The sequence below is a fragment of the Alternaria incomplexa genome (assembly GCF_024043165.1).
Source record: "Alternaria incomplexa strain BMP 0042 chromosome Unknown scaffold_3, whole genome shotgun sequence".
NCBI lineage: Eukaryota > Fungi > Ascomycota > Dothideomycetes > Pleosporales > Pleosporaceae > Alternaria > Alternaria incomplexa.
In genome coordinates this window covers 991,784-1,013,178 of record NW_026249852.1, presented here as the reverse complement: position 1 = coordinate 1,013,178, position 21,395 = coordinate 991,784, and the positions used below count along the sequence as shown (strand labels likewise).

The 21,395-nt window shown below is 52.8% G+C and overlaps 8 protein-coding genes across 8 annotated transcripts; 4 read left to right on the top strand and 4 right to left on the bottom strand.

The window, feature by feature from the left end:
* Positions 1-308: 308 nt before the first annotated feature.
* J4E90_002728 (uncharacterized protein) lies at positions 309-1,013 on the bottom strand (the record flags this gene model as incomplete). Its single annotated transcript, XM_051432304.1, has 1 exon — positions 309-1,013. One exon carries the CDS (start codon positions 1,011-1,013, stop codon positions 309-311), a length of 705 nt encoding a protein of 234 aa, XP_051293726.1.
* A 336-nt stretch (positions 1,014-1,349) lies between these two features.
* Positions 1,350-1,898, top strand: RPC19 (RNA polymerase subunit AC19; the record flags this gene model as incomplete). The annotated part of the gene is made up of 4 exons (XM_051432303.1): positions 1,350-1,454; positions 1,505-1,596; positions 1,649-1,725; positions 1,777-1,898. The coding sequence occupies 4 exons, from the start codon at positions 1,350-1,352 to the stop codon at positions 1,896-1,898; spliced, it is 396 nt and encodes a 131-aa protein (XP_051293725.1).
* A 1,120-nt stretch (positions 1,899-3,018) lies between these two features.
* On the top strand, positions 3,019-3,525 carry CWF14 (G10 protein; the record flags this gene model as incomplete). The annotated part of the gene is made up of 2 exons (XM_051432302.1): positions 3,019-3,324; positions 3,382-3,525. 2 exons carry the CDS (start codon positions 3,019-3,021, stop codon positions 3,523-3,525), a joined length of 450 nt encoding a protein of 149 aa, XP_051293724.1.
* Positions 3,526-7,035: 3,510 nt separating this feature from the next.
* On the top strand, positions 7,036-7,422 carry J4E90_002725 (uncharacterized protein; the record flags this gene model as incomplete). The annotated part of the gene is made up of 1 exon (XM_051432301.1): positions 7,036-7,422. The coding sequence occupies one exon, from the start codon at positions 7,036-7,038 to the stop codon at positions 7,420-7,422; it is 387 nt and encodes a 128-aa protein (XP_051293723.1).
* A 317-nt stretch (positions 7,423-7,739) lies between these two features.
* J4E90_002724 (uncharacterized protein) lies at positions 7,740-9,134 on the top strand (the record flags this gene model as incomplete). Its single annotated transcript, XM_051432300.1, has 1 exon — positions 7,740-9,134. One exon carries the CDS (start codon positions 7,740-7,742, stop codon positions 9,132-9,134), a length of 1,395 nt encoding a protein of 464 aa, XP_051293722.1.
* A 1,794-nt stretch (positions 9,135-10,928) lies between these two features.
* On the bottom strand, positions 10,929-13,202 carry J4E90_002723 (uncharacterized protein; the record flags this gene model as incomplete). Its single annotated transcript, XM_051432299.1, has 1 exon — positions 10,929-13,202. One exon carries the CDS (start codon positions 13,200-13,202, stop codon positions 10,929-10,931), a length of 2,274 nt encoding a protein of 757 aa, XP_051293721.1.
* A 3,153-nt stretch (positions 13,203-16,355) lies between these two features.
* J4E90_002722 (uncharacterized protein) lies at positions 16,356-18,097 on the bottom strand (the record flags this gene model as incomplete). The annotated part of the gene is made up of 2 exons (XM_051432298.1): positions 16,356-17,733; positions 17,790-18,097. 2 exons carry the CDS (start codon positions 18,095-18,097, stop codon positions 16,356-16,358), a joined length of 1,686 nt encoding a protein of 561 aa, XP_051293720.1.
* Positions 18,098-18,638: 541 nt separating this feature from the next.
* Positions 18,639-19,592, bottom strand: J4E90_002721 (uncharacterized protein; the record flags this gene model as incomplete). Its single annotated transcript, XM_051432297.1, has 1 exon — positions 18,639-19,592. One exon carries the CDS (start codon positions 19,590-19,592, stop codon positions 18,639-18,641), a length of 954 nt encoding a protein of 317 aa, XP_051293719.1.
* Positions 19,593-21,395: the final 1,803 nt, after the last annotated feature.

Sequence of the window (21,395 nt, the reverse complement as noted above, 5' to 3'; positions counted from 1 at the left end):
TATATGATAAGTATCGAATTTCACAGTCTTCACAGCACCTTCGCCTATAAGAGCTGGGGAGTAGAATCTAAACCCCCAGTTCTAGGATCTTGCCGCGTCAATACGTGGCTGTAGCATATGGACTGTAGAGCACGGTGAAGACGGGTTCAATTGGGTAATGACTCAACAACCCAACGATATACGTGTTAGTACACAGATAGATTGACATGGCGGTTCTAACAGCTGTTGTACCCTTGGTAGTAGCTTGTGTGGCTTCACGGCATGGTTGCAGGGTTACGCTGACAAATTCTTTCATAGCCTGCCTAACTTCAATACAGCACGCCCTTTGTACTCCTAACCTCACCCTCCCACTGCTTCACCACGGTTGTCGCATGCCTGATAGCGACTGCAAGCGCCTTGAAGGCACTCTCTGCCCTGTGGTGATCGTTGTCACCGCGTATGCAGTCAACGTGGAGGGTGGTGCCCGACGCCTGCGCAAAGCTTTGGAGGCAGTGCGGGATCATCTCGCAGCTCAAATCGCCAATCTTCTCCCGCTTAAGACCCAAATCAATGATGCTATATGGCCTGTTCGACAGGTCGATGACAGCCCGTGACAGCGCCTCGTCGAGCGGTGCGTATGCGTGTCCAAAGCGGGCCAGACCCGTGCTTCCCTGCAGCGCATTCTTGAAGGCTGTGCCTAGCGCCAAGAAGGTGTCTTCGCTCGTGTGGTGGTCGTCAATGTGCAGGTCGCCCTTGCACCGTATGCGCAGACTCCAGCCGGCGTGCTTGGCCATGGCGTGGATCATGTGGTCGAGGAAGCCAATGCCGGTGTCGACAGAAATCTCCTGAGATGTCGACTTCTGGGTAGCGTGGTCCTTGTCTACCTTCTCGCCATCGCCATTGAGACTCTTCTTGTCGTAGGCTGCCCAGAAGTCGCTGTGCTCGTAGGGTGAGAGGTCGCCGCCATCGATGTTTATCGAGACTTGGATCTTCGTCTCGTTCGTATCGCGGTTGAGGCAGCAGGCGCGCGGCATGGTGACGATCGTGTGCGTAAGGTTGATCTCGGCTGGCTTCCGGGGGGGTGTTGGGAGCTTGTAGAGCGGTCAATGATGGTGGTAAAGTCGAGGGACAAAAAGTTGAAGCGGATGCAGAGGGGCTTCCCCACGCCCCACGTCATGGCGCCAAGCAATATAGGGCTGGAAAAGTCTGGCCAACCAACGAATCGCCGAACCAAAGTCCGCCCCAAAATTTTGATATCGCAAAGTCACGTCTCGAACACAGGATCGTCATTCAGACGCAGTCACATAAACGCATTATCTCTCAACCGACATCGGCTATTCATTAACTTAAGAGCAAGGAACAAGGCCAAAATGCCAGGCGCAACAGAAGAACCCACGCAGGTCCCAATCTTGGATCCTACCTCCGAGAACAACGAGGAGATTGATCCGGCGATCGATCGCGACAGGATCAGAGTCGTACGTACGATCTGAATGATATAGAAAAACGCGTATCTAATTTGCCCTAGCTGTCCGGTGCGACAGAGACGGCAGCATCTTTCCAGTTTGATGGCGAGGACCACACGCTAGGCAACGCGCTGAGATACATCATCCACAAAAAGTAAGCCAAACGTCTCGGCGCATAGATGAGTAAACAGCTAATGGCTCGATAGCCCCGATGTCGAGTTCTGTGGTTACTCCATTCCGCATCCTTCAGAAGCCAAGATGAACTTGCGCATCCAGACATACGGTAGGTCATGCATGCGAAACTACGTTAATCTGGCAACTAACACTTAACTAGATGGCGTCAGCGTATACACCGTGCTGGAGAAGGGCCTTGAAGACCTCATGGCCATGTGTGATGTCGTCGAGCAGAAGTTCACAATTGCACGCGATGACTTTGTGAACAAGATGGAAGAGTAGGGCCGTAACGCGCCTATAGTTACGAAATTATTGCATTGCTGGCGTTCAAGGATAGCATGATCAACTGGCGAAAGGAAAGGAAAATGGTATTGTCTTCAGCTATATACACCGAATTTTGTTCTTGGTTGTCCCCGGACATTGGTAGTAATGGACAAATCAGTTCCGACCCTATACACGCCTATTAGCATATGATTCCGCGAGAGTATTGACGCAAAGAGTAAGCGTACCTCCAAGAAGCCGTTGATGAAGTTGCTTGGTAGCCGGGCCTTGGGATCCTCTTCCGCGCGGAAGTATTTGAGAACGTGTGACAGTTGTTTCCAGAAGTTGAGTGTTTCCTGTACGAATATCAGTACATTCCCCACTATCAAAGCGTGTTGGTCCGTGGTGTACCTGGAACTCCTGATGACTGTTGAACAGCAGCACATCTACTGTTTTGAGTTGATTCACGTATCGATGCCGCTCGAATTCCTGCCGCATTTTCGTTCGAAGCGTGGATACGGGCATGTTCAGCGAGTACATGGTCTGGATTTCGGGAGCCTGTAAGGTCATTGTCAGCCCAGGTTCCACGTCCTGCTGCCCGCTTCTCCGCATCCCATGCTTTCCCTCCCTCGTTCCAGCTCTTCCCGTACACATGCTGTCCCCAGGCCCCGAATTCCTCCCAAGGACTTGTAAATTCATGGAGTCAACATACCGACCGCAGCCAGTCCCGGTAGCTGTGAATGACCCTCTTCTTCGCATCAGTCCAGTTGACCGCTGTGTCAGCATTAGCTTTTCCACTCCTCCAATGTTCCTTGATCGTGTTCGACTAACAGGAGCGCGTGCGCTGAGCGAGGTAGGTGGGGTTGATGACCATGTTGGCGGTGTTGGGGAGCTTCCAGTCGTCTCGAAGCCGGAGCTGGAGTGACGATGCGGCTCGCGGGAGTGGAATGCCAAGGCCTGGCGTTAGCGCGGATTTTACTCCCGGCGCAGTCGCGAAGTTATCGAAGGCTTCTCTCTCGAAACCACGAATACCCTCAACGTCTTTGCAGCATACTCCAAGCTCGAACGCATCTGTCGCCATAATCGACATTCTACCTCGCGCCAAATTCGCAGATTTCGGCCTGCTACAACCAGCCCAGCCATGCCTCCAGTCCGTACCGCACGCGCTTCGCGCAAGGCCCCGCCGGAGGGCTTCGATGACATCGAGGATACCCTCCTAGAATTCCAGAACAAGATGAAGGACGCCGAGAACGCATCGCACGAGGGCAAGAAGAAGTACGAAATGACGTGGCCCATCTTCCAAATCACCCACCAACGCTCGCGCTACATCTACGACCTATACTACGAGAAGGAGGCCATCAGCAAGCAGCTCTACGACTATTTGCTTAAGAACGGCTATGCAGATGCCATGTTGATCGCCAAGTGGAAGAAGCAAGGCTATGAGAAGGTAAGTCAATTCTACACAGGCAACCTCCTAGCTCGAATCAAACTAACTCGCGAGTAGCTATGCTGCACGCGCTGCATCCAGACCAAGGAGACAAACTTCCGCTCGACCTGCATTTGCCGTGTCCCCAGGGATCAGCTCAAGGAGAACCAGGAGATTCAATGCGTGAACTGCGGCTGCAGAGGGTGCGCCTCCAGCGACTGAGCAGTATGACGAGGAGCAACTGCGAGGACAGACCCATACTCTGATCAATAGCGATAGACGCTGTCTACACTCTACGAATACTGCCAGGGAGGATGCAAAGAAGCGCAATCAAGCGCGCGCGACAGAACCAGGCGCAGTCAGCAGGTAGACTGCTACAAGATACTGAAGTTGGCTGCTCATATCGAATGGGCCGCCAAGATGAGTTTGAGAACACGGTCACAACAAAAGCATAGGGTGTGTCTATTGACCGGAACATAATAATTCAAATGTTAACTTGTATACAGAGAAAAGTGAGTGAATGATGGTGTCCCCAACCTGGACGCCTGCAACCTGTGGGTATACTTGAACCATTACGCAAGTCGTCCAGTCGTAAGGGAAGACCCAGTCTATGTTTGATATCCGCCTGCCCGCAATCTATTAACCAAAACGCCACTCCAGCAACTCAGAAGGCCGAGCTTGCGTCGCTCATCCGCTTGTAATTGGAATTGGTACTACGTTGTGATGATCTCCGGCTCATATCCCGGCCAAATCGCGATTCCGGTAGGGAATCTAAAATGCCCTGTCGCCGAACCCAAGCTGTCGGTGGTGGAGAGGGCCATAGTTCTGATATCTCGGATCCCAAACTCCTCCTGGCCAATTCGCTGTGTGTCAGTCGGAATGGGCTAGCCCCATCAATTGGCGAGTCTCGACCGGAGCAACCCTTCTCCGATATGCTGCGCGCGGGTGTCTTTGGTGTCGCGCCATCATCCTCTTGGTCTTGATTCACCATTCGAATGTACTCTCTGCTTTGACCGAGAACCTGGGCTTCTCTGTGCCGGCCGTCAGAGACATGAGTGCTGAATGCGGACATGTTGAAAATCTTGCTTCCTCTTCGGGTGCTGTCTAATGACGGCAAACGTATCATGTAGTCTTTCTCTGGGGCCGGAGGAGGTGTTTGCAGAGTTTGCCTCGCTTTCCGCGCTTTTCGTCTGCGCCACCAGAATGCGGTGAAGATACATACCGCACAAAAGGCGATCATGACGGGTATCATTCCAAGGCCAATTTTTGTCCCGAGAGTCATTCCTGGTCCCCCTCGTGCTATTGAGTGTGCAGACGGTGTTTCATTTTTCATGGCCGATGGGACCGCTGGCGGCGGCGGCGGCAGTGGTGGTGTCGACGAGTCTACGACGAGTGCTCTTGGTAACGATGCAGACTGCGCTGAAGGGTGCGTGGGCCTTGTGCTTGGAGTGTTGGGTTCGAGATTTGACATTACTGGACTTGCTGTATTTGCGCGTGCCCATACATGGGGAATATTAATGATAGGACTCATGTTGGGTGTCGATGTGTGTTGGATAAAACGAAGTAAAGAAATGTTTCTAGGTGTGGTAAAGAACGAAGGTAGAAGAAATGGCCATGCTATGTCCAATATCTTTTTTTAGTGAGTGAATTAGTGATGCCGACGAGGTGTCTCTATCATCGCATGTCGAACGCAAACCTGAAACCAAGCAGATAAAGGTGCCTTTGTAGAATACAATGGAAGCACGGTCAAGCACCGCCTACCGTGCTTTCGAAGACAATCACCACACTGACCACGGGATGATTATCGATTTGCGCGTTCCGCTTGGTCCCCCGGTGGTCTATGATGAGACGCAATTTATCCCGACCATAGTCGTACGGCACTGAATTCGGATGCAACTGCTACTTGCCCAGGTGGTGAAGCCAATGACTGCTGCGTCGTTCCTTACTATACCGGTAAGTACACAAGAGGGGTTCACACCTGCATTTTACAGCTCTTGGTACAGGCAGGATCAATACATCCATACGATAACACTTGCATCCGCATGAACATGACAACCTTGGAAGTCTTTCTTTTGCGCGCATAGATTCTCGTGAAGTACCGACTCCCCTCAGCACATGCGAACGTCTAAACCCAAACGAACAAATGCCATCATCCCGTTCATCTCTCATTTGCTCAGACAATCGCAAAGATGAGATCAACACGACTAACACGCTGATTGATATCAAATTGCCACATACTCGAAGAAGTCGGAAGGTCTAACAGTTCAACACCGATCCATGGATGGTTGGGATCTTGGAATGGCTAGCGTAATGCACTTGCGCTGTTTCTAGCGTCTCCTTGTTCTTCTTTCCAGCCTACCTCTCACAAGGCTGCTGAGCATGGCTTCTCAAACGCCCATATATACTCGACAGTCTTTTGTTCGTCGTTCTGGCAGAACAGCCGGAGAACATCTCCTCATGGTGTTTTTTTGCTGGCTGAAACACAACACAGAGATGATCCCCGAGCTTTCCCCACGTTTCTCGCCGCACCTGCGTGCACGAAGATAGAGAGCTGATATATATGCGCCCACACAGCGTGGAAAATGCCAGTCTTTTGGGGAGACGGAGCCCATGGCCCATCACTCGCTTTCAAAGCCAATCTGCGCGATAGCGAGATGTTGCTCTAGCAGACTACTCACGGCTAGTGTTCCTCCCTTCGGCCGCCCTTGTAGTAATCGCATCCTTGGGTCCTCTCTTTCATATTGTGCAACCATGAGTTCTAGACGCCACAAAGAGCTGCTCATCGAAGGTGGAGTCTGAAAAGCTATAAGCAAGCATACTTTCGACCGGTCACACAGGTTCTAGACGCAACCTTGGAAGCAGCATTCCACAGCTGTGATATGATGAGAAGGGATCGTCGCACTGTGGCAGAAAATCAGCTTCTGCGATGCTGTGTTCACGGCGCAAATCAGAAATGACGAGTATTATGTGCAGCAGCGTTCAGGTTATGTACTCTAGAGAGTATCGCTCTAAGATTTGTCTTACTGTACCCTTGGGAAGGCTACCTACCTATATGAAACCCGCCGACGTCAAATGCCATCATTGCTTTCAGTATCCCCATCCTCTATATTACCTTTCACGGACTTGTGATATCGATGGGCAAGGCTGCTAGGGCAGATTATCTTGAGACGCGATGAGTAGCCGGGACAGACACATGCTGTTTCAACGGAACATGACGACTTGTCGATTTCGGTGAACGATCACCTCGGTACCTAGGTAGTGACGCAATGTTGGCGAAACAGCCGCTTTCTGGCCAAGACATCACATCTGATGTTAGTAGCTATTTTGGAAAGATCAAACATAGCGGAACCTTGTCAAGATGTAGTTTACGCTACGCCACACATCCTGATACGCACGAGTGAGTGCTCACATATTAGGTTCTCAGTAAGCGATGCCTTGCCAACGCTGATGGCCACAGCCTGCAAAGAGTGGGTTGTACTGGGGCTCTCCCCATTCGTCATCCTCAATCTTAAGGGAGCAAGGCTGCCGCAACAAGACCGAAGCCGAGAGTGAGGCCAAGATGCCATGTCAAACAACTGGGGTCCGCTTGTTTCACAAGGCGCGTTCCAAGACTACCAACATTGGTATCGAACAAAGAGTGTACCGCCCGAGCGCATGGCTGGCATATAACAAGTAGAAGGCCTCGCAATCCAGAAACCTCATATTCGCCAAATCCAAAAAAAAACCACAATCATGATGTCCTTTACTTCTGAGAAAACGCCACTACTCCCTGTCGTCGAACGCACTCTTGACGCCTATGTCAGGAACATGGAACAGCGCCGTCGCGAAGGCATCGAGTACGCATTGCTGGTATCAACATTGCTGTTGACGGTCTTCCAATTCCTGGTACTTTACAGCGGCGACAGCCTCGTGCCCGTGGCTCTGGACAGCCGCTACTACGCCCTGTTGGCCCAGCTCGCGCGCGGCCTGCGCATGTCAATTCCAGCCAGCCTGCCCACAGCAGCCATCTTCTTCATTGTCGCGCCGTACCTGGTGCAGAAGGAGCGGGTTGTGATGACGCGGTACGCGATCCTCGTGTGTTATTTGATGGGGTCGACGCTGGGCGCGTTGCTGCTCTAGACGCGCAGGGGTTTTGACTCAACGTGGCTCGCGTGGGGATCGGCGGGCAGCGATAACGGCGGGAAAGCGCATCCTCCAACTTTTTGGGCAGCTTCCATCGCAAGACTCATTGGGCGCAGGACGTCAATTGAGTGAGTCAGACAAGACAAGGGATACAAAAAGATCATCAGGTATGTATGGTCCCAGCATTGGGCTCCCTCGACCGTTGCTGCCGCGAGAGTTCCTGTGTCATCGCAGTAGTCGCAAACAACGACTCAAGTGTCAACATAGCTAACATTGTCACACAGTGCAATTGATTGCTCATTACGTATCCCAAAATGCCCCTCACACGGCCCAACCCGCGATTCCTCGCCCGCACAAACCGTATCTTCACCTCGCAAATACGAACATACGCTGCACCGGGCGACGGCGTGATCCCACCTGCCAAGAAGAAGTATGTTCCGACTTCAGGCACATACCCGCTTGGATTCAAGGCTGGAAGTGCGCATGTTGGTGTCAAGGCGTCCAACACCCGCTTCGACGATCTTGCTCTCATCGCATCCGACACACCATGCGCGGGAGCGGCCGTCTTCACAACGAACAAGTTCCAAGCTGCTCCAGTCACAGTCAGCAGGGACATGCTGAAGAAGAGGAAGGGCGAGGGAATACGGGCTGTCGTAGTGAATTCAGGGTGCGCCAACGCAGTGACGGGACGTGGAGGTATTGAGGATGCTATATCCATGGGCCAAGAAACCGACAAGTGCTTCATACAAGACAAGAACGGGCAAGACGACCTGAAAGGAAGCCGGAGCATTGTCATGAGCACAGGTGTCATCGGCCAGCGCCTGCCCATTGACAAAATTACCTCGAAGATACCCACTGCATACTACAATCTCGGAGACACGCACGAACACTGGCTAGGCACCGCACGTGCAATCTGTACAACCGACACATTCCCCAAGCTCGTCTCAAAGACATTTTCGTTACCGAGTACTCAACAAGAATACCACATTGCGGGTATGACTAAGGGCGCAGGCATGATCCATCCCAACATGGCCACGCTTCTAGGCATAATCTGCACAGACGCCCCCGTCGCCCCTTACCTGCTCCGTCAAGCACTTGTCGCCGCCATTGGAAAGTCCTTTAACAGCATTTCCATCGATGGTGACACGTCCACCAACGACACAGTTGCTATCCTAGCCAACGGTGCCGCCGGCGGACAGCCCATTACCTCGGCCGATTCCAAAGACTTTGCCGCTTTCCAAAAAGTCCTCACAGACTTCTCGATTGACCTGGCGAAACTGGTCGTCAGAGACGGCGAAGGTGCGACGAAATTTGTCACCATCAAGGTGACAAATGCCGCGTCGTACAAGGATGCTCACCGCGTAGCCTCGACCATTGCGCGCTCACCGCTCGTCAAGACAGCCCTGTACGGAAAGGACGCAAACTGGGGCCGTATCTTGTGCGCGACGGGTTACGCCGAAGGCGTTGACTCCGTTGTTCCCGAAGAGACGAGCGTTAGCTTTGTCCCCACGGACGGCAGTGAGGAGTTGAAGCTACTTGTCAAGGGCGAGCCGGAGCAAGTTGATGAGAACAGGGCAGCCAAGATTCTAGAGGCTGAGGATTTGGAGATCAAGGTCAGGTTGAGTGAGAAGGAAGGCGAGGAGGCTGTCTTCTGGACATGTGATTTCAGTCACGAGTATGTCACTATCAACGGTGATTACCGGACATGAGGAGATGTAGATAGGAAATTTTATTGAGCGATTCATCTATTACCGCAGCTGGAGTGTGCGTGCATCATGTTCCGTACTGTGGTTGCCCATGCCCAAGTTTTCTGCGGATCACGATCCTGTGAACTTTTGTCTGTCAATACCAAATCCAAAATTCCAAAAACTGCCACATACGACCACAGGCAAAGGACTACTCCGGATCCCGTTCGCTCTCCACACGATAAACCTTTAACCGGCGAACTAGTAGTCAGGTGGGTGACCACTGGCGTATAATCGCTGTTGTATGTTTTTTGCACATGCTCAAGCTACTGGAGCCAACATAAGCTTACGCCTCTGCCTTTCCGGATCAACCCATAGTGCGCGAATCTAAAGGAGGTAAAGTATGCGCGATAAAGCTCGAAAGAGTATATCCTGCGAGAGTTGCCCTATGCGTACATCCGGCTCCCCTCAGAGTAGACAGACAGTCCAAGGTTCACACTGAAGCACGTACGTATATGCGTATGAAGCCGTGTAACAGCGCAGACCACGTTGCTATGCGGCGTTACTTCTTTTTGCAACTCTGATTACTTCAACATTGCCGTGGGACGCTACGGGTATGTATGTACGAAGACCTGTACATACGACGCCTACATGGCGACCATGCATGCACGCATGTCCGCCCCGCCTCGCCATGCACGTTTAGTATTGGTTACCGCTGTCGATCGGGTAAGCGACTGTATACCGTTCCATGGAACGCCATCGCTCTGACCTACCGAGACTGCCGACATACGTGCCCTAGGGTCTAGCTGCGTGGTCCGTTTGTGGGGCAAGTACAGACTAGAGAGCTGCGTTGCGTATGCAGGTGCATTGACGATCGTGGCTAGTGTTCCGGATTTTGAGTAGGTGAACGGTAGACCGATGGACCGAGGGTACGCTATGCTTGCTGCATAGAGAGGGGAAGTAGAGTTCCTTTTTGCGGGAGGAGGGGCATTGTTGGGACGAATTGGCTTTCGTTGGGAGGGGGTTAGGAGAAGAGGGCATGGGAAAAGCAAAGGTCACGGAAAATTATCTCGACGCGAAGTACTAGTGTGTATGGGCAGTCCACGTATCGTGATTTGGTATATGAGTTCTGTTATTGGAGGCAGACTGGTCAGAAATATGCGAATGAAAATCAGATTGACGGAAGCGCATGTTTGTAACCGGTACCAAGTTAAGCAGCTCATGAACTGGGATGGAAGTAGGCAGGCTCATTGTTTAGAATCAAGTAACATGTTTAATTTGCTGAGCAAGAAATACTATCGAATCCGCTGCGTTCAGGCATGTTCTCATTCTCGTCGATATCATAATTATGCCATGTAAAAATGACCATCTCTGTTCGAGTACAGTAGCCGCCTCAATAGATCATTACGCTTGCATCGCTCAAAGAAACAGGAACCCAGAACACCGTAGTAGAGACAATGACAGGGGCAATATGTACGTCCGCGTGGCCTTACAACGCCTCGCCCAATAAGAAGATATGTCGAATTAGACGTTAAGAGTAGGAGGGCCAGCCGTTGCTATCGTGGGTATCGTTGGTCGTTACATCGTGAGGCGGAGTTATCCAATGGATAATCCAAAGTAGGAGGAGTCGAAGTGATGATCTTGGGCACCTTGATATGGAAGGCCAGGAGGTAAGAGCTAAAAGATGTAGTCGCAAGATGAGGGGTATCGAGAATGGCGAAGAATGAGGTATCCAGATCCAGATGATGAGATCCAGGGGTGGCGTACAAAAGCAAGGTTGAGCCAAAAGCCAGTTATGATGACGGGGTGGTAGTCGATTTAGAATCGAGTAGTAGAACTACGAGCCAAGCTTGGTCTCGCAGACTTCTTCTGGGGCGATCCGTTGGGAGCGACGGCCAAGGTCCTTGCTCCAATCTTCTCAAAGCCTTGAAGCAGGTCAATACCTGGTTCAGACTCGTCACTGTGCAACAGATGGAAAATGTCCTCGTCATCCTGCTGTGGCTGTTGCGGCTTTGAGGGAACGTGGAAGGATTGAGGAGGCGTGAGACCCGTGTGTGCGTTCTCTTTCTTCGGCTGGGGAAGAGCGAACTCGGACAGAGGGGTAGATACATTAGACTTCAGCACGGGAGCCTTGATGGGCGACATCTTCTTGGCAGGCGAGAGGTCTGGGATGTTGAGGAAAGACGATGACATCTTCCAGTTGGGAGTAGGTGAGTTGGTCATGTTCCCCTTGGCGCCAGTAATGTCGGCGAGAACACCGCTTGTGGTAACGGCACGTTCGAGGCGGGGGCGCTTAGCTGAACGCTTGAGGGGGCTCTCATTGTAGCCAAAGTCCCCAAAGATGTCAAAGGTACTCTCGAAACCATGTCCGACGAGGTTGACGTTTTCTTCGTTGGGGATAGATACAGCTGGGCTCCAAGCTTTGTTGTCAAGGAAGGAAGTGTCAACCCACATAGCAAGGCTCTTATCTGGTGAGCCGCCTACTAGTTCTCGCATCTTGTTACGATGGTTGCGTAGATTGGTGTTGGGCGATGCAGAAGCGGGTGGAAGAGCAGGCCGCTTGAAGACAATAGCAGGGGTAAGAGGATCGAGAACCTTGGTACCCTGGCGGACCGGCGACGAGATGGTAGACTGCTTGTGAGACCTAGGCTTGGTGGGAGAATCGTAAGAGGAGCCACGTATCCGGGCAATCTCTTCTTCAGCACGTCCACGCTTAAGGTTGGGACGATCGAGATCCGCCTCGGAAGTGAGTAAAGGTCCCATTGGGTTACCCTTGGTTGCAGACGATTCGATGGACGAGTAGTAACCGCTGTCACCGAGACCGTTGAACTTGCGCCGGCGTCCGCCCGAACGGCTGTTGGGTGCGAAGTGTGGAGCGCGTGGCGGTGTGTCCTCACGCACTGAACGAGATCGAGAGACAGGAGGAGGAGGTGATGAGTGGATGTCAGCTGGCGGAGGCGAAGATGGCATCTGACGGGGTGGTGGCATGCTAATAGGATCATGGCCGTCATGCGCAGCAGGGTCAGAGCAAGGGATGGTAGCTTCGGAAGAAGGTAGCTCGGCCTCTTCCGGAAATTTGCTCGAGTCAAATCCCTTTGTCGAACTCATGGGTGGGAAGCTAGCCGACATGGATGTGGAAGGACGCGGGAGATCACTAGCATATGCCGGAGCAAGGGATTCTGGAGGTGCCGGTCGGCGAACGGGCTTGACCTTGTGGTACTGCTTCTCGAATCCAGCATTAATGACCCAGTAGTGGCCTTTTCCAGGGTCGTCCTTGGGGCGTTCTTGCTTGGAAAACGATTTGCTCAGACTAAGGTTGTGGCGGATGCTATTTTGCCATCCAGTCTCTTGGGAGTTGCGGTAGAAAGCGAATGTGTCGGAAATCCATTTGTAGATCTGCGCGAGGGTCAACCGACGGCTCGGTGATCTTAGAATAGCCATGCCGATGAGCATCGCATAGCTGTAAGAAGGCTTGTTGCCGTCGTCCTCAACGGTGGGCATTTGGTCTGGGTTGGGTAGCGGTCCGTCCACGTCTTCGATCTTGATGTCCTTGACGAACTTCTGCTTCTTGGTGATGTTCATATTGGTGCGGTCGCGTAGCGGGGCGGCGTCCGTCAGTGGTCGCTTGTTTCCCTGCTTCATAGGTGGCTCTGCCGCTGACATGGCGGACATGACGGGGCCAGAATAGTAGGCGTTCTCCTTATCCATATGGGACGGATAGCCGGGCCAGTACTGGAGTTCGCCGACCATTGGATCTGAGTCCTGCGAACGCGCAGCCTGGGTCTTCTTGGTGGGCGCGTCGGTGCGAAACCACTGCTCTTGCGGCGGCGGTATCTTGACCGTGTTGAGACCCTTCTCGGTAAGGGCGCTGGGTGGAGGCGAGCTGGAGACTTGGCGGGTCTTGCGGGGCGATGCTTTGGCGGTGAAGGGTGCGGGAGGGGCGAGGAGGGTGTTCGAGTTGTTGGACACGTCGGTGATGGACGTGAAGGCGTCGAGGTCGCGTGGATCAAAGGCGTTTGCTTGGTGGTGGTCGTGAGGCTGTACAGGGTCCTGAAAAATCTGCATGGAGTGTTGTCGACGCGCTGCAGCCATGGCGAGACTCCGCTACAAGGGCACCAACAGCCTTGTATAGTCTCTCCAGACGCTTTGACGCGTGAAGTCGCGTCTAGAAATCCAAAATGGGTCCGTCGAGGCGACTAAGCACGGTCGGCGGGTGCGGTGTTGACTAAGATTGCGGTGACGACGGCCAAGTGAGTCGTTGAAGGGGCGGTAAGGTGTGGGCTGTCAATTGTCGGAGGGAGTATGCTGCCTGTCATGTGCGGTGCAATTCTACGTGACTTTGTGAGAAAGGAGCGCGTTTGAGGGAGGGTGGGCTGCTATCTAACCTGTGCTGATGGGATGAGGCAGCGGAGCAATTCGCTTAAGGGCGCTAAAAAAGAACCTCTGACGACAGTAATGCCGGATCTGCAGCGGGAGGGCGGTGTGCGTTTTCTTCTGATAGCAAATAATGGAGGAATGCGGCGGGAGAGATTCAAAGACACAAAGTGGGCGATGAAACAAGAAGAGGAGATCTTGGGCCGCTGCTGGAGCGCGGAGAGAAAGCGGGCAGGACAACAGGGCAATAGGCAGGCTTGGAGGCAGCTGCAGCGCACCTTCCTTGGCTGCCACTGCAAACGCACCTACAAGGAAGGAGCAAGGGAGCGTGGCCAATGAGGGGGTCCGAGCACGGGTTCCCTCTGATCGATCGCACGTCATGCCCATCTTGCCCAGGAACAACCTCGCGCCGGCAATTACACTAGCCAGCTGTTTGCAGTGGGCGTGCACGGTAAGGCTGCTGCCATTGACGCCCATCTGAAACCCATTGCTTTTGCCCGCCGTGGGATCCAGCACCCAACGCCTGTGGCGACGACTGGGAGAGCCACCGACGTGCAAGCGCCAGTGCAACGCGTCGGTGAAACAACTGCCCCGTCGCAGCCAGCTATGCTGCAAGCCGGTGGATAACAGCTATCGTATGCCTAGGGAGTCGCCCCGGAGCGCAATGCACAGCCTATCGAGTGCCAGACGGTGGCACACTCTGATCCGAACACTAGGGGCGCATGAAACTCGACAAACGGCACCCTGGCCTTAGGTGCAGCTCAGCTCAACCACTAAAGCCACACGCCCACATCCCAGGGGTACGCAGTCCACGCTGCATCGCTACCCTCGTGGTCCAGAAGGGTCTCTCGAGGCTACCACCGACATCTCATTTCGATCTCAACTCCAGCGCACGGAACTTCTCCTGCATCGCGATCACAAACTCGCAAAGGAGATGAACTGTCATCTGGTCGACCACATGCGCGAAAACTCATCTTGGAACACTACGTGAAAATCGGGTACCTCGTCGTAGTGCGCTCCGAGTATGCCGTCTTCATGCGCGGAAGCCTTCGCTACCATGCCTGCGTGTCAGCTTACCCCAGTACTGCACCCCACTCAACAGTCATATCGCATATGCCGCATCCGGTCTACCGACTTGTACACCTCTTGCTCTTTCTTCTGCCCATTACGATATTCTTTCATCATGCGGCTCAGCTCCTGTTGAAAGGCGCAACGCTCAGGTGCCGGCTAGGTTCCCGTCAACAACGTCTGTGGTTCCATTAATAACCTCCTAAGCGAGTCTTTACAGATCACGATGCGGAGCCTCCTCCGTGATTAGCAGCGTGGGGCGGACGGCTCATCATGGTGATCAGCGGGTAGCCGCAACTTCGACCTCAACAGCGTCTGTTCTCTCGTGCGCTTAAACCCGCAAACAGGCTTGTGTACCCAAACCGGGAAGTATGCTTCCAAAGCGGAGGGCGCCGACAGGTCGTTTTCGCTGCGTGCTTCACTCCGTCCGTCAAATCTCCCGCCCGACGTTGACAGTGCTGTCGGATCGGAGCCCAAAATTCAGGCCGGTACTTGCGGAAATACAGTTTTGTGGCCAATCAGAGAAAACATAAATCGTATCATTTTCTAATCTCAAACTGCCTACCTGAATTCTAAGACCGTGAAATTGAAACCGTATACAAACCATCAGTCGAGGAAATGGTAAGGCTGAATGGACAAACGCCGGGCCTCACTCAATTCTACACGCCCTACAACCCCGTGTCTGCTCATTCCAACCTTTTCACCTGATCGCAAAGCTGACGTATGCTTTAAGACTTACTTGTCATGCTTTGAACTCATGACATGAACGATCCGGCAATAAAGCGCTCACGCGACCTGTCATGAGCTGCGAGCGTGTTCTGTGCCGGGGAAGTTCCCTTGACCCTTAAAATGTACCTGGATAAGAGCTCATGCTACCCTTGCGATAATGTGCTGTTGCGGTTCTGCAAGGTACAGCCTGTGGGCATGGCACTTGAGTGCGACACCCGACCAGATCACCATCGGAAAGTTTGCAAAGGGTCACATTACTAGGCATGTAACGCTGTAATGTACATATCCACACTAATCTTGTCCCTGACTGTCGATGGATGTTTGCTCATGAGCTGTTAGTGAAGATCATGGAATGCACAAGGGTGTACATGATCTATGGATATACTGGATACATTCGGGTAGTTGAACTTGTCAGAGTCTTTACAGTAAGGTCATTTGACTATGTAATTTCACGCCGCTGTCGTCACATACTAGCCTAGCGACCGTACAGACATCGGACCATGTTTCAAGCGTTTTGAGAATGCTACAAGTCATCCCAAAGCCTGTTGGACGGCATTTCATTAGCCCGATGTTACTTGAACTGAATCAGCACAGTTACATGGAGTTAGGAGGAGTGGCTATAAGAGTCATCGATAATGTACCGTGGTCTCCTATGTGCAATGGAAAATACAGTTGCCTCTATCTCTTCTATTCCTGACGGGCAAATTGACTTGTGTTCCACGATACAATGGGCGAACTTTCATTCTTTAGAACATCTTCCGTGGTAGATTATTATGGTGCGGGAAATGAACTAGAATGCGTTCTGCGATTGAAGGCATATAAAGCATGCTGGGTGTGACACAAACACATGATGGGAATGTTGACATGCAACGTTGCATCGAAGAGAAAATATTCGGGTATCTAGGTACTAACTTAGTGCACCAAAAAAGGTCTATGTCTATCTCTTGATTCCGCCAACAATGCTGACATGCTCATTAGCAATGTCTAATCTCAAATGATCTATGTGAAAACTCCAGACAAAGTAAGACATCGTTCATCGGCTTCAGAATCTTTGCTTCAAGGCCCGACAAATATTTAGTTCCTTCGAGACCCGATCCTGAGACCTGGTATTCCCTTCAGGCCCATCTTGCCGACTGTGGACTTCTCCAACATGGGCGGCTCGGGGCAGCCCATCGTGTACGCGTAATCATTAGCGAGACGAACTAGATCGGCCGTAGAGATCTGCAGCTTCTTGACGAAAGTCTTGTTGTAGCCGAGGAACGCCTGGTACGCCTTTGCCTTCGATTGCTCATCGACATTGGTGAAGGCTCGGTCAATGTTTGCTTGGTGCGAGGGTAGACGTGACACAAGGTCGACGGGGTAAGGGTTGATAGGCAGCGTCTTGTTGATCCTTGGGAAAAAGGCTTCTTGCTCGAAGAGAACGAGGACGGCACGTCCATCCTTACCGGCACGAGCTGTTCGGCCGACACGGTGAACGTACTGGTCAGTGCTGGAGGGGAGACCCAGCTGAACGACGAGGCCAACGTTGGGGAAATCCATGCCGCGCCCGACGACGTCGGATGCGAACAAAATACCGCTTTGAGCGTCCTTGAATTCCTGGGTAGTGCGTGTGCGTGCAGGCTGAGACATGCGGCTGTGGAGCTCAAATAGCTTGAACTGGGGTAGCGCATTTCGGTAGAGGTCATACAGCAGTCCGACACCGTTCGCGGTGGTACCGAAAACAATGGCTTTGAAGCCGGTGGGGTTCTGGTTGTACTCCTCCTCGATCAGGGCTGACAACGCAGGGAAAGTCTGACCGACAGTAGGAACAGAGAAGAAGAACTGTGGTACGCGCTCGTGGGTCGGCACTTCGTTCGGGTCGACAGTCGAAAGATGTGTGTAACCAGGGAATAAGACGATCTTGGCGATGTCAAGAACCTCCTTGGGGAGTGTGGCAGAGAAACACATTCCTTGCCAGCCATCGTTCTTTGGGGGGATGCGCCTGAGTATCTTCTTGACCGCAGGTGCAAAACCGGCATCGAGCATCTGATCAGCCTCGTCGAGGATAACCGTCTTCAGATCACTGAACTTTTCGCGAACTTCCTCTTCACCCAGAATGTCGTCAAGGCGACCGGGAGTAGCGACCAAGACGGTAGGGTTGCCGTTCATGAAGGCCTTGAGGTTCGAGGCACGAGAAGTACCACCGAACGCAGTATGGCACTCCATCTTCTGGGGCAGACACGATGTGACACCGTTGCACTCCTTCGCAATTTGTAGAGCCAGCTCGCGGGTAGGGCAGACGACGAGGATGGCGACCTTGCCTTTCCGGGGCATGTTACCGGCCAAGAGGTTTTGGATCGCAGGCAGTAGGAAGGCCACGGTCTTGCCCGTACCTGTCTTCGCCTGTACAACACAGTCGGAGGAGGAACTGGGCAGCTCAGTGAGAACCTTTTGTTGAACAGGGGACATGTATCTGTAAGAGTCAGCGACCGTGCTGGGAGAGTGTAACGTAAGAAGGGCTATGCTTACTCAAATCCCATCTTGTCCAAGCCATTGAGCAACGCTGGGTGTAGCTTGTTCTTCAGGTCGGCGAAGGGCTTCGGTGCCGCATCGCCGGCCGCAGTGCTGTACATCTGTCGTACGTCGACGCCCGCATCTGGCTTCGGCAGTGTGTCTTCGACTCTAGGACGTTTTGGTTGTTGCGACATGGCCGAGCGAGCGTTCGCAGGTCCTCGCCCAGGTGTGCCGTTGGTACGATCACCGCCGCCACCGCCGCCGCCTCCACGGCCTCCTCCTCTGCCGCCGCGGGTCCATTTGCGCTTCGGTGGTGCGGACATGTCTGTGACTGGTGCTGGAAGTGAAGTGTACTGTCTGTGTTGGGTGCGGTTGGGTGTGAAGGGGATTGTCGAGATGAGGCTATGTCTTGTATTAGTTGCTAGAGAGCGCGGCTGAACGAGACGAGCAAGAGCGAACGGGCGAGATGAGAGAGTGTGTGAAACTAGTTTCATTATCTTCATTCGTACATACAAAGTAATCCGCACTGAGAAACTAGAGAAAAGTAGACACGCCGAGGGGTTGTGGATACAGAGAGCGATCGTACCCTTAGTTTGCCTTCCGGCCAGAAAAAGTTCAGCGCCCCGAGTCAGTCTGTGCTTTCTGCGACCGCTCGCTGAGTCAGCCATCCTCCGAACTAGATCACGCCCGCCCTACTGACAAACACCACCATATTCTGAACGATTGGCGTGCTCATTCGCCAGCTGTAGGCGTAACGTCTCGATACCCAAGTGAGTGACAGATTTCCCATGCGGAGCTTCGCGTTCGAGCGGAGGAGACCTCTGGAGCACTCTGTTTCACCTCAACACCCGTCACCAGCTACAATCAAGCCATGTCGAGTGCCTCGTGATCTACACGCGCGATGCTACCAAGCTTGACCTCAAACCCACCAGTACCCTCCGTTTGCACAAGATTATAGGACGGCTCCACGAATTCGGCGTAATATCCACCGACCAGTATCCATTTGAACTCGTCTGCTGGGGTGTTGAGGACAGCAAGGAACCGAAATTTGATTCGGAAATGCGTCCGGAAAGTCTCAAAAAGTTGATACATGTATTCCACTACGTCGTCAAGATACAGTCTTCTGGTCTGGTCGTCAGGGTCTGCATAGTTGGTGTCTGCTTTGGGGACGGTAATAGATATTTCGAGATCTCCCCTCGTGTTTGGGTTCCGTAATTTGTCCATTGTCATCTCCAGAAATTCGATCAAGAGACGTCGTTCCGTTGTGTCCATGGGGATCGGGGCGGCGGTATTGCATTTCGTAGCAATATCACTAAACCAGTCTCGTACCAGTGCGGAAAGCGTAGGTGATCGTGATGGATCTCCGAGTTCGCTGAAAATTTTCTTATAATGGCTGGGATTAAGATACTCGTAAAGTAGTGCGTTGAGATCATGCGAAGTTGACTTTTTGACTCGCACCCAATCTTGCTGACCATCTGTCGCGTTTGGTGGATTGGCTTCAAGCCAGCGCTTACCCCATGTATACGTATGTGCGAGTAGTTGCAAGAGGCGAGGCAACTGCTTGATGCCCTTCCAGTGCACGAAAAGGCGTGCTTTCTTCTCTCGGTCGAGCGCATACAATGTGTCGCCGGCAGCTTGCTGGATCTCCCGGCTGACTCCAGTGATGCCAGAATTGTATGTAGTGGCCACCCAACGTACATGTTTGATCCCAGGAACAGTTTTGAGGACCATACGATTTGCGCTCCATTTGTAGATTTCTAGGTGAAGTTCTTCTGGGAGCGCGGCGAAGCCAGTTTTGAGTCTGTCCTTTGAGTCCATAGTAGGGTGAATGCTCATAGCTTTTTGCTTTCTGGCTATTGATACGTTGGTGGGCTGATACGTAGTAGGCCTTCGTCTCCTACTTGCAGGTTCTCTGTGGTCTTTCATGGCTTTTTGTCGAAGTTTGACCCTCTCAATGACGGCAAATCTTAGAGTGGCGTCGTTTGGAGGTAAAACCTCAAGAGATGCAGATATGATTGAAGGACTCTACTGTATCGTAGCTCGAGAAAAGAGGTTTCAGTAGCGACGTAATAAGCTTACTGTGGGCAGTTTACAACCGTGGTTTCGCATACCCGATTTTGTGTTTTCGTCTAGGTCTTGCTTGAAATGCAGTGGTTGTGAGTGGCTATCCAGAATCTCCATCACCAAATGTCTGTACCTGAGAACAATCCAAGCTACATGAAGAAATTTATCGTCGAGATCCATCAGAGCGCAGGCGCAAAGATTAGAAGAAAGGGCCCTCTCGTCACGATTCATCGTAGACCACAACAGACCTCGGAAATACCTACCTAGGTAGGTACTTCGTTCGCGCGTCTACCAAGCTACCCCCCACCTATGAGTGCGCAGCCGTTAGCATGATATGCTCTAGCTTACTAATGTCGTTGCGGCGAGAATCGGGGAGGTGATGATATCTGTACTCCTGAAAACGTGAAGGATGTCCATGACCGTGACGCACTAACAGCGCGACACAAGCATTGATGACCTGCTTGGCAGAGAAGCTTAGCTACGATCGCGCGCTAGGACGCAGACGGCATGATCGAGACCGCAGTGGGCCTGTCCCCTCGCTGATGCAGGATGGCTAAACATAATAGCATTTGGCGCCAGACTTCATCAGCGCTGCAGACAGACTCGATACTGTATGGGTCACTCCCATGACATTAGCTGTTTCGCAAGCTCCAGTGCCCACCTTAGTCGGTTTGATCCCAAGAGAAGCCTCAGCAAGCTTCGCAAGCGGTATCGAGAGACAACGCAACTCGCATGTGATTAGGCCGAGTGGGCAGACAAAAAGAATCGCGCAACGCAACAGCCTAGCGACCCAGCATCGGGGATCCGCGTAGGTTCACCCGCGCATGGTGTGCAGCTGCAGCGAGCACGGTGTCTGCCTCCGCGGGTAACTTTCTTGTATAGCTGGCGACGACCCAGGCAGTGCTTTCGTGCCCTTGCGTACATAACACGTCGTCGGGCCTCCAAACTCCAACTAAACAACATTCTTCAGGTGCTGCTGATGAGACCGAACTTTTGCACCCACCAAAAGCCCCCGCTCAACCACTCTCCACCGTGGACAGACCCTGTGTTCCTTTGACGACTTGGCAGCCAAGAGCATTTGCGGCTCTTGAACAAGCCTTCTGCGCGACCCAAGCTGTACGTAACTGCTGATCCATCATACATCCATCCCTTCCCTCGCGCCCCACAAGCGTCCCGATTGCTGTTCGCTGTCCGCCTCGTGCCCGTCACGTTAGCATCCATGGGGCTGCGGCGCCGTGCACGACGGCTTGTCTTTGCTCACGCTAGAGAGCACTGCCACCATCACCATCGTCGTTCCCCGCGTGGGACCGCGAGACATCACCGTATTGCCACGATTACGCCGTGTCCACCGCAATGCTGACCAGAGGTGCGCGCTATCCAGTTGCCTGTCACCGACCTTGTCCATCGCCATCACCACAGCCCCCCGTCCATCTGAGACAGTTGCGCGTCGCCGTTGCGTGCGCCAGCCCCGAAGCGATCGCCCAAGAACCACAACACCATATACCGGACACCTGACCGCGTCCGCCGCCGTGCTTGTTGCGCCTATTGTTCTGACTA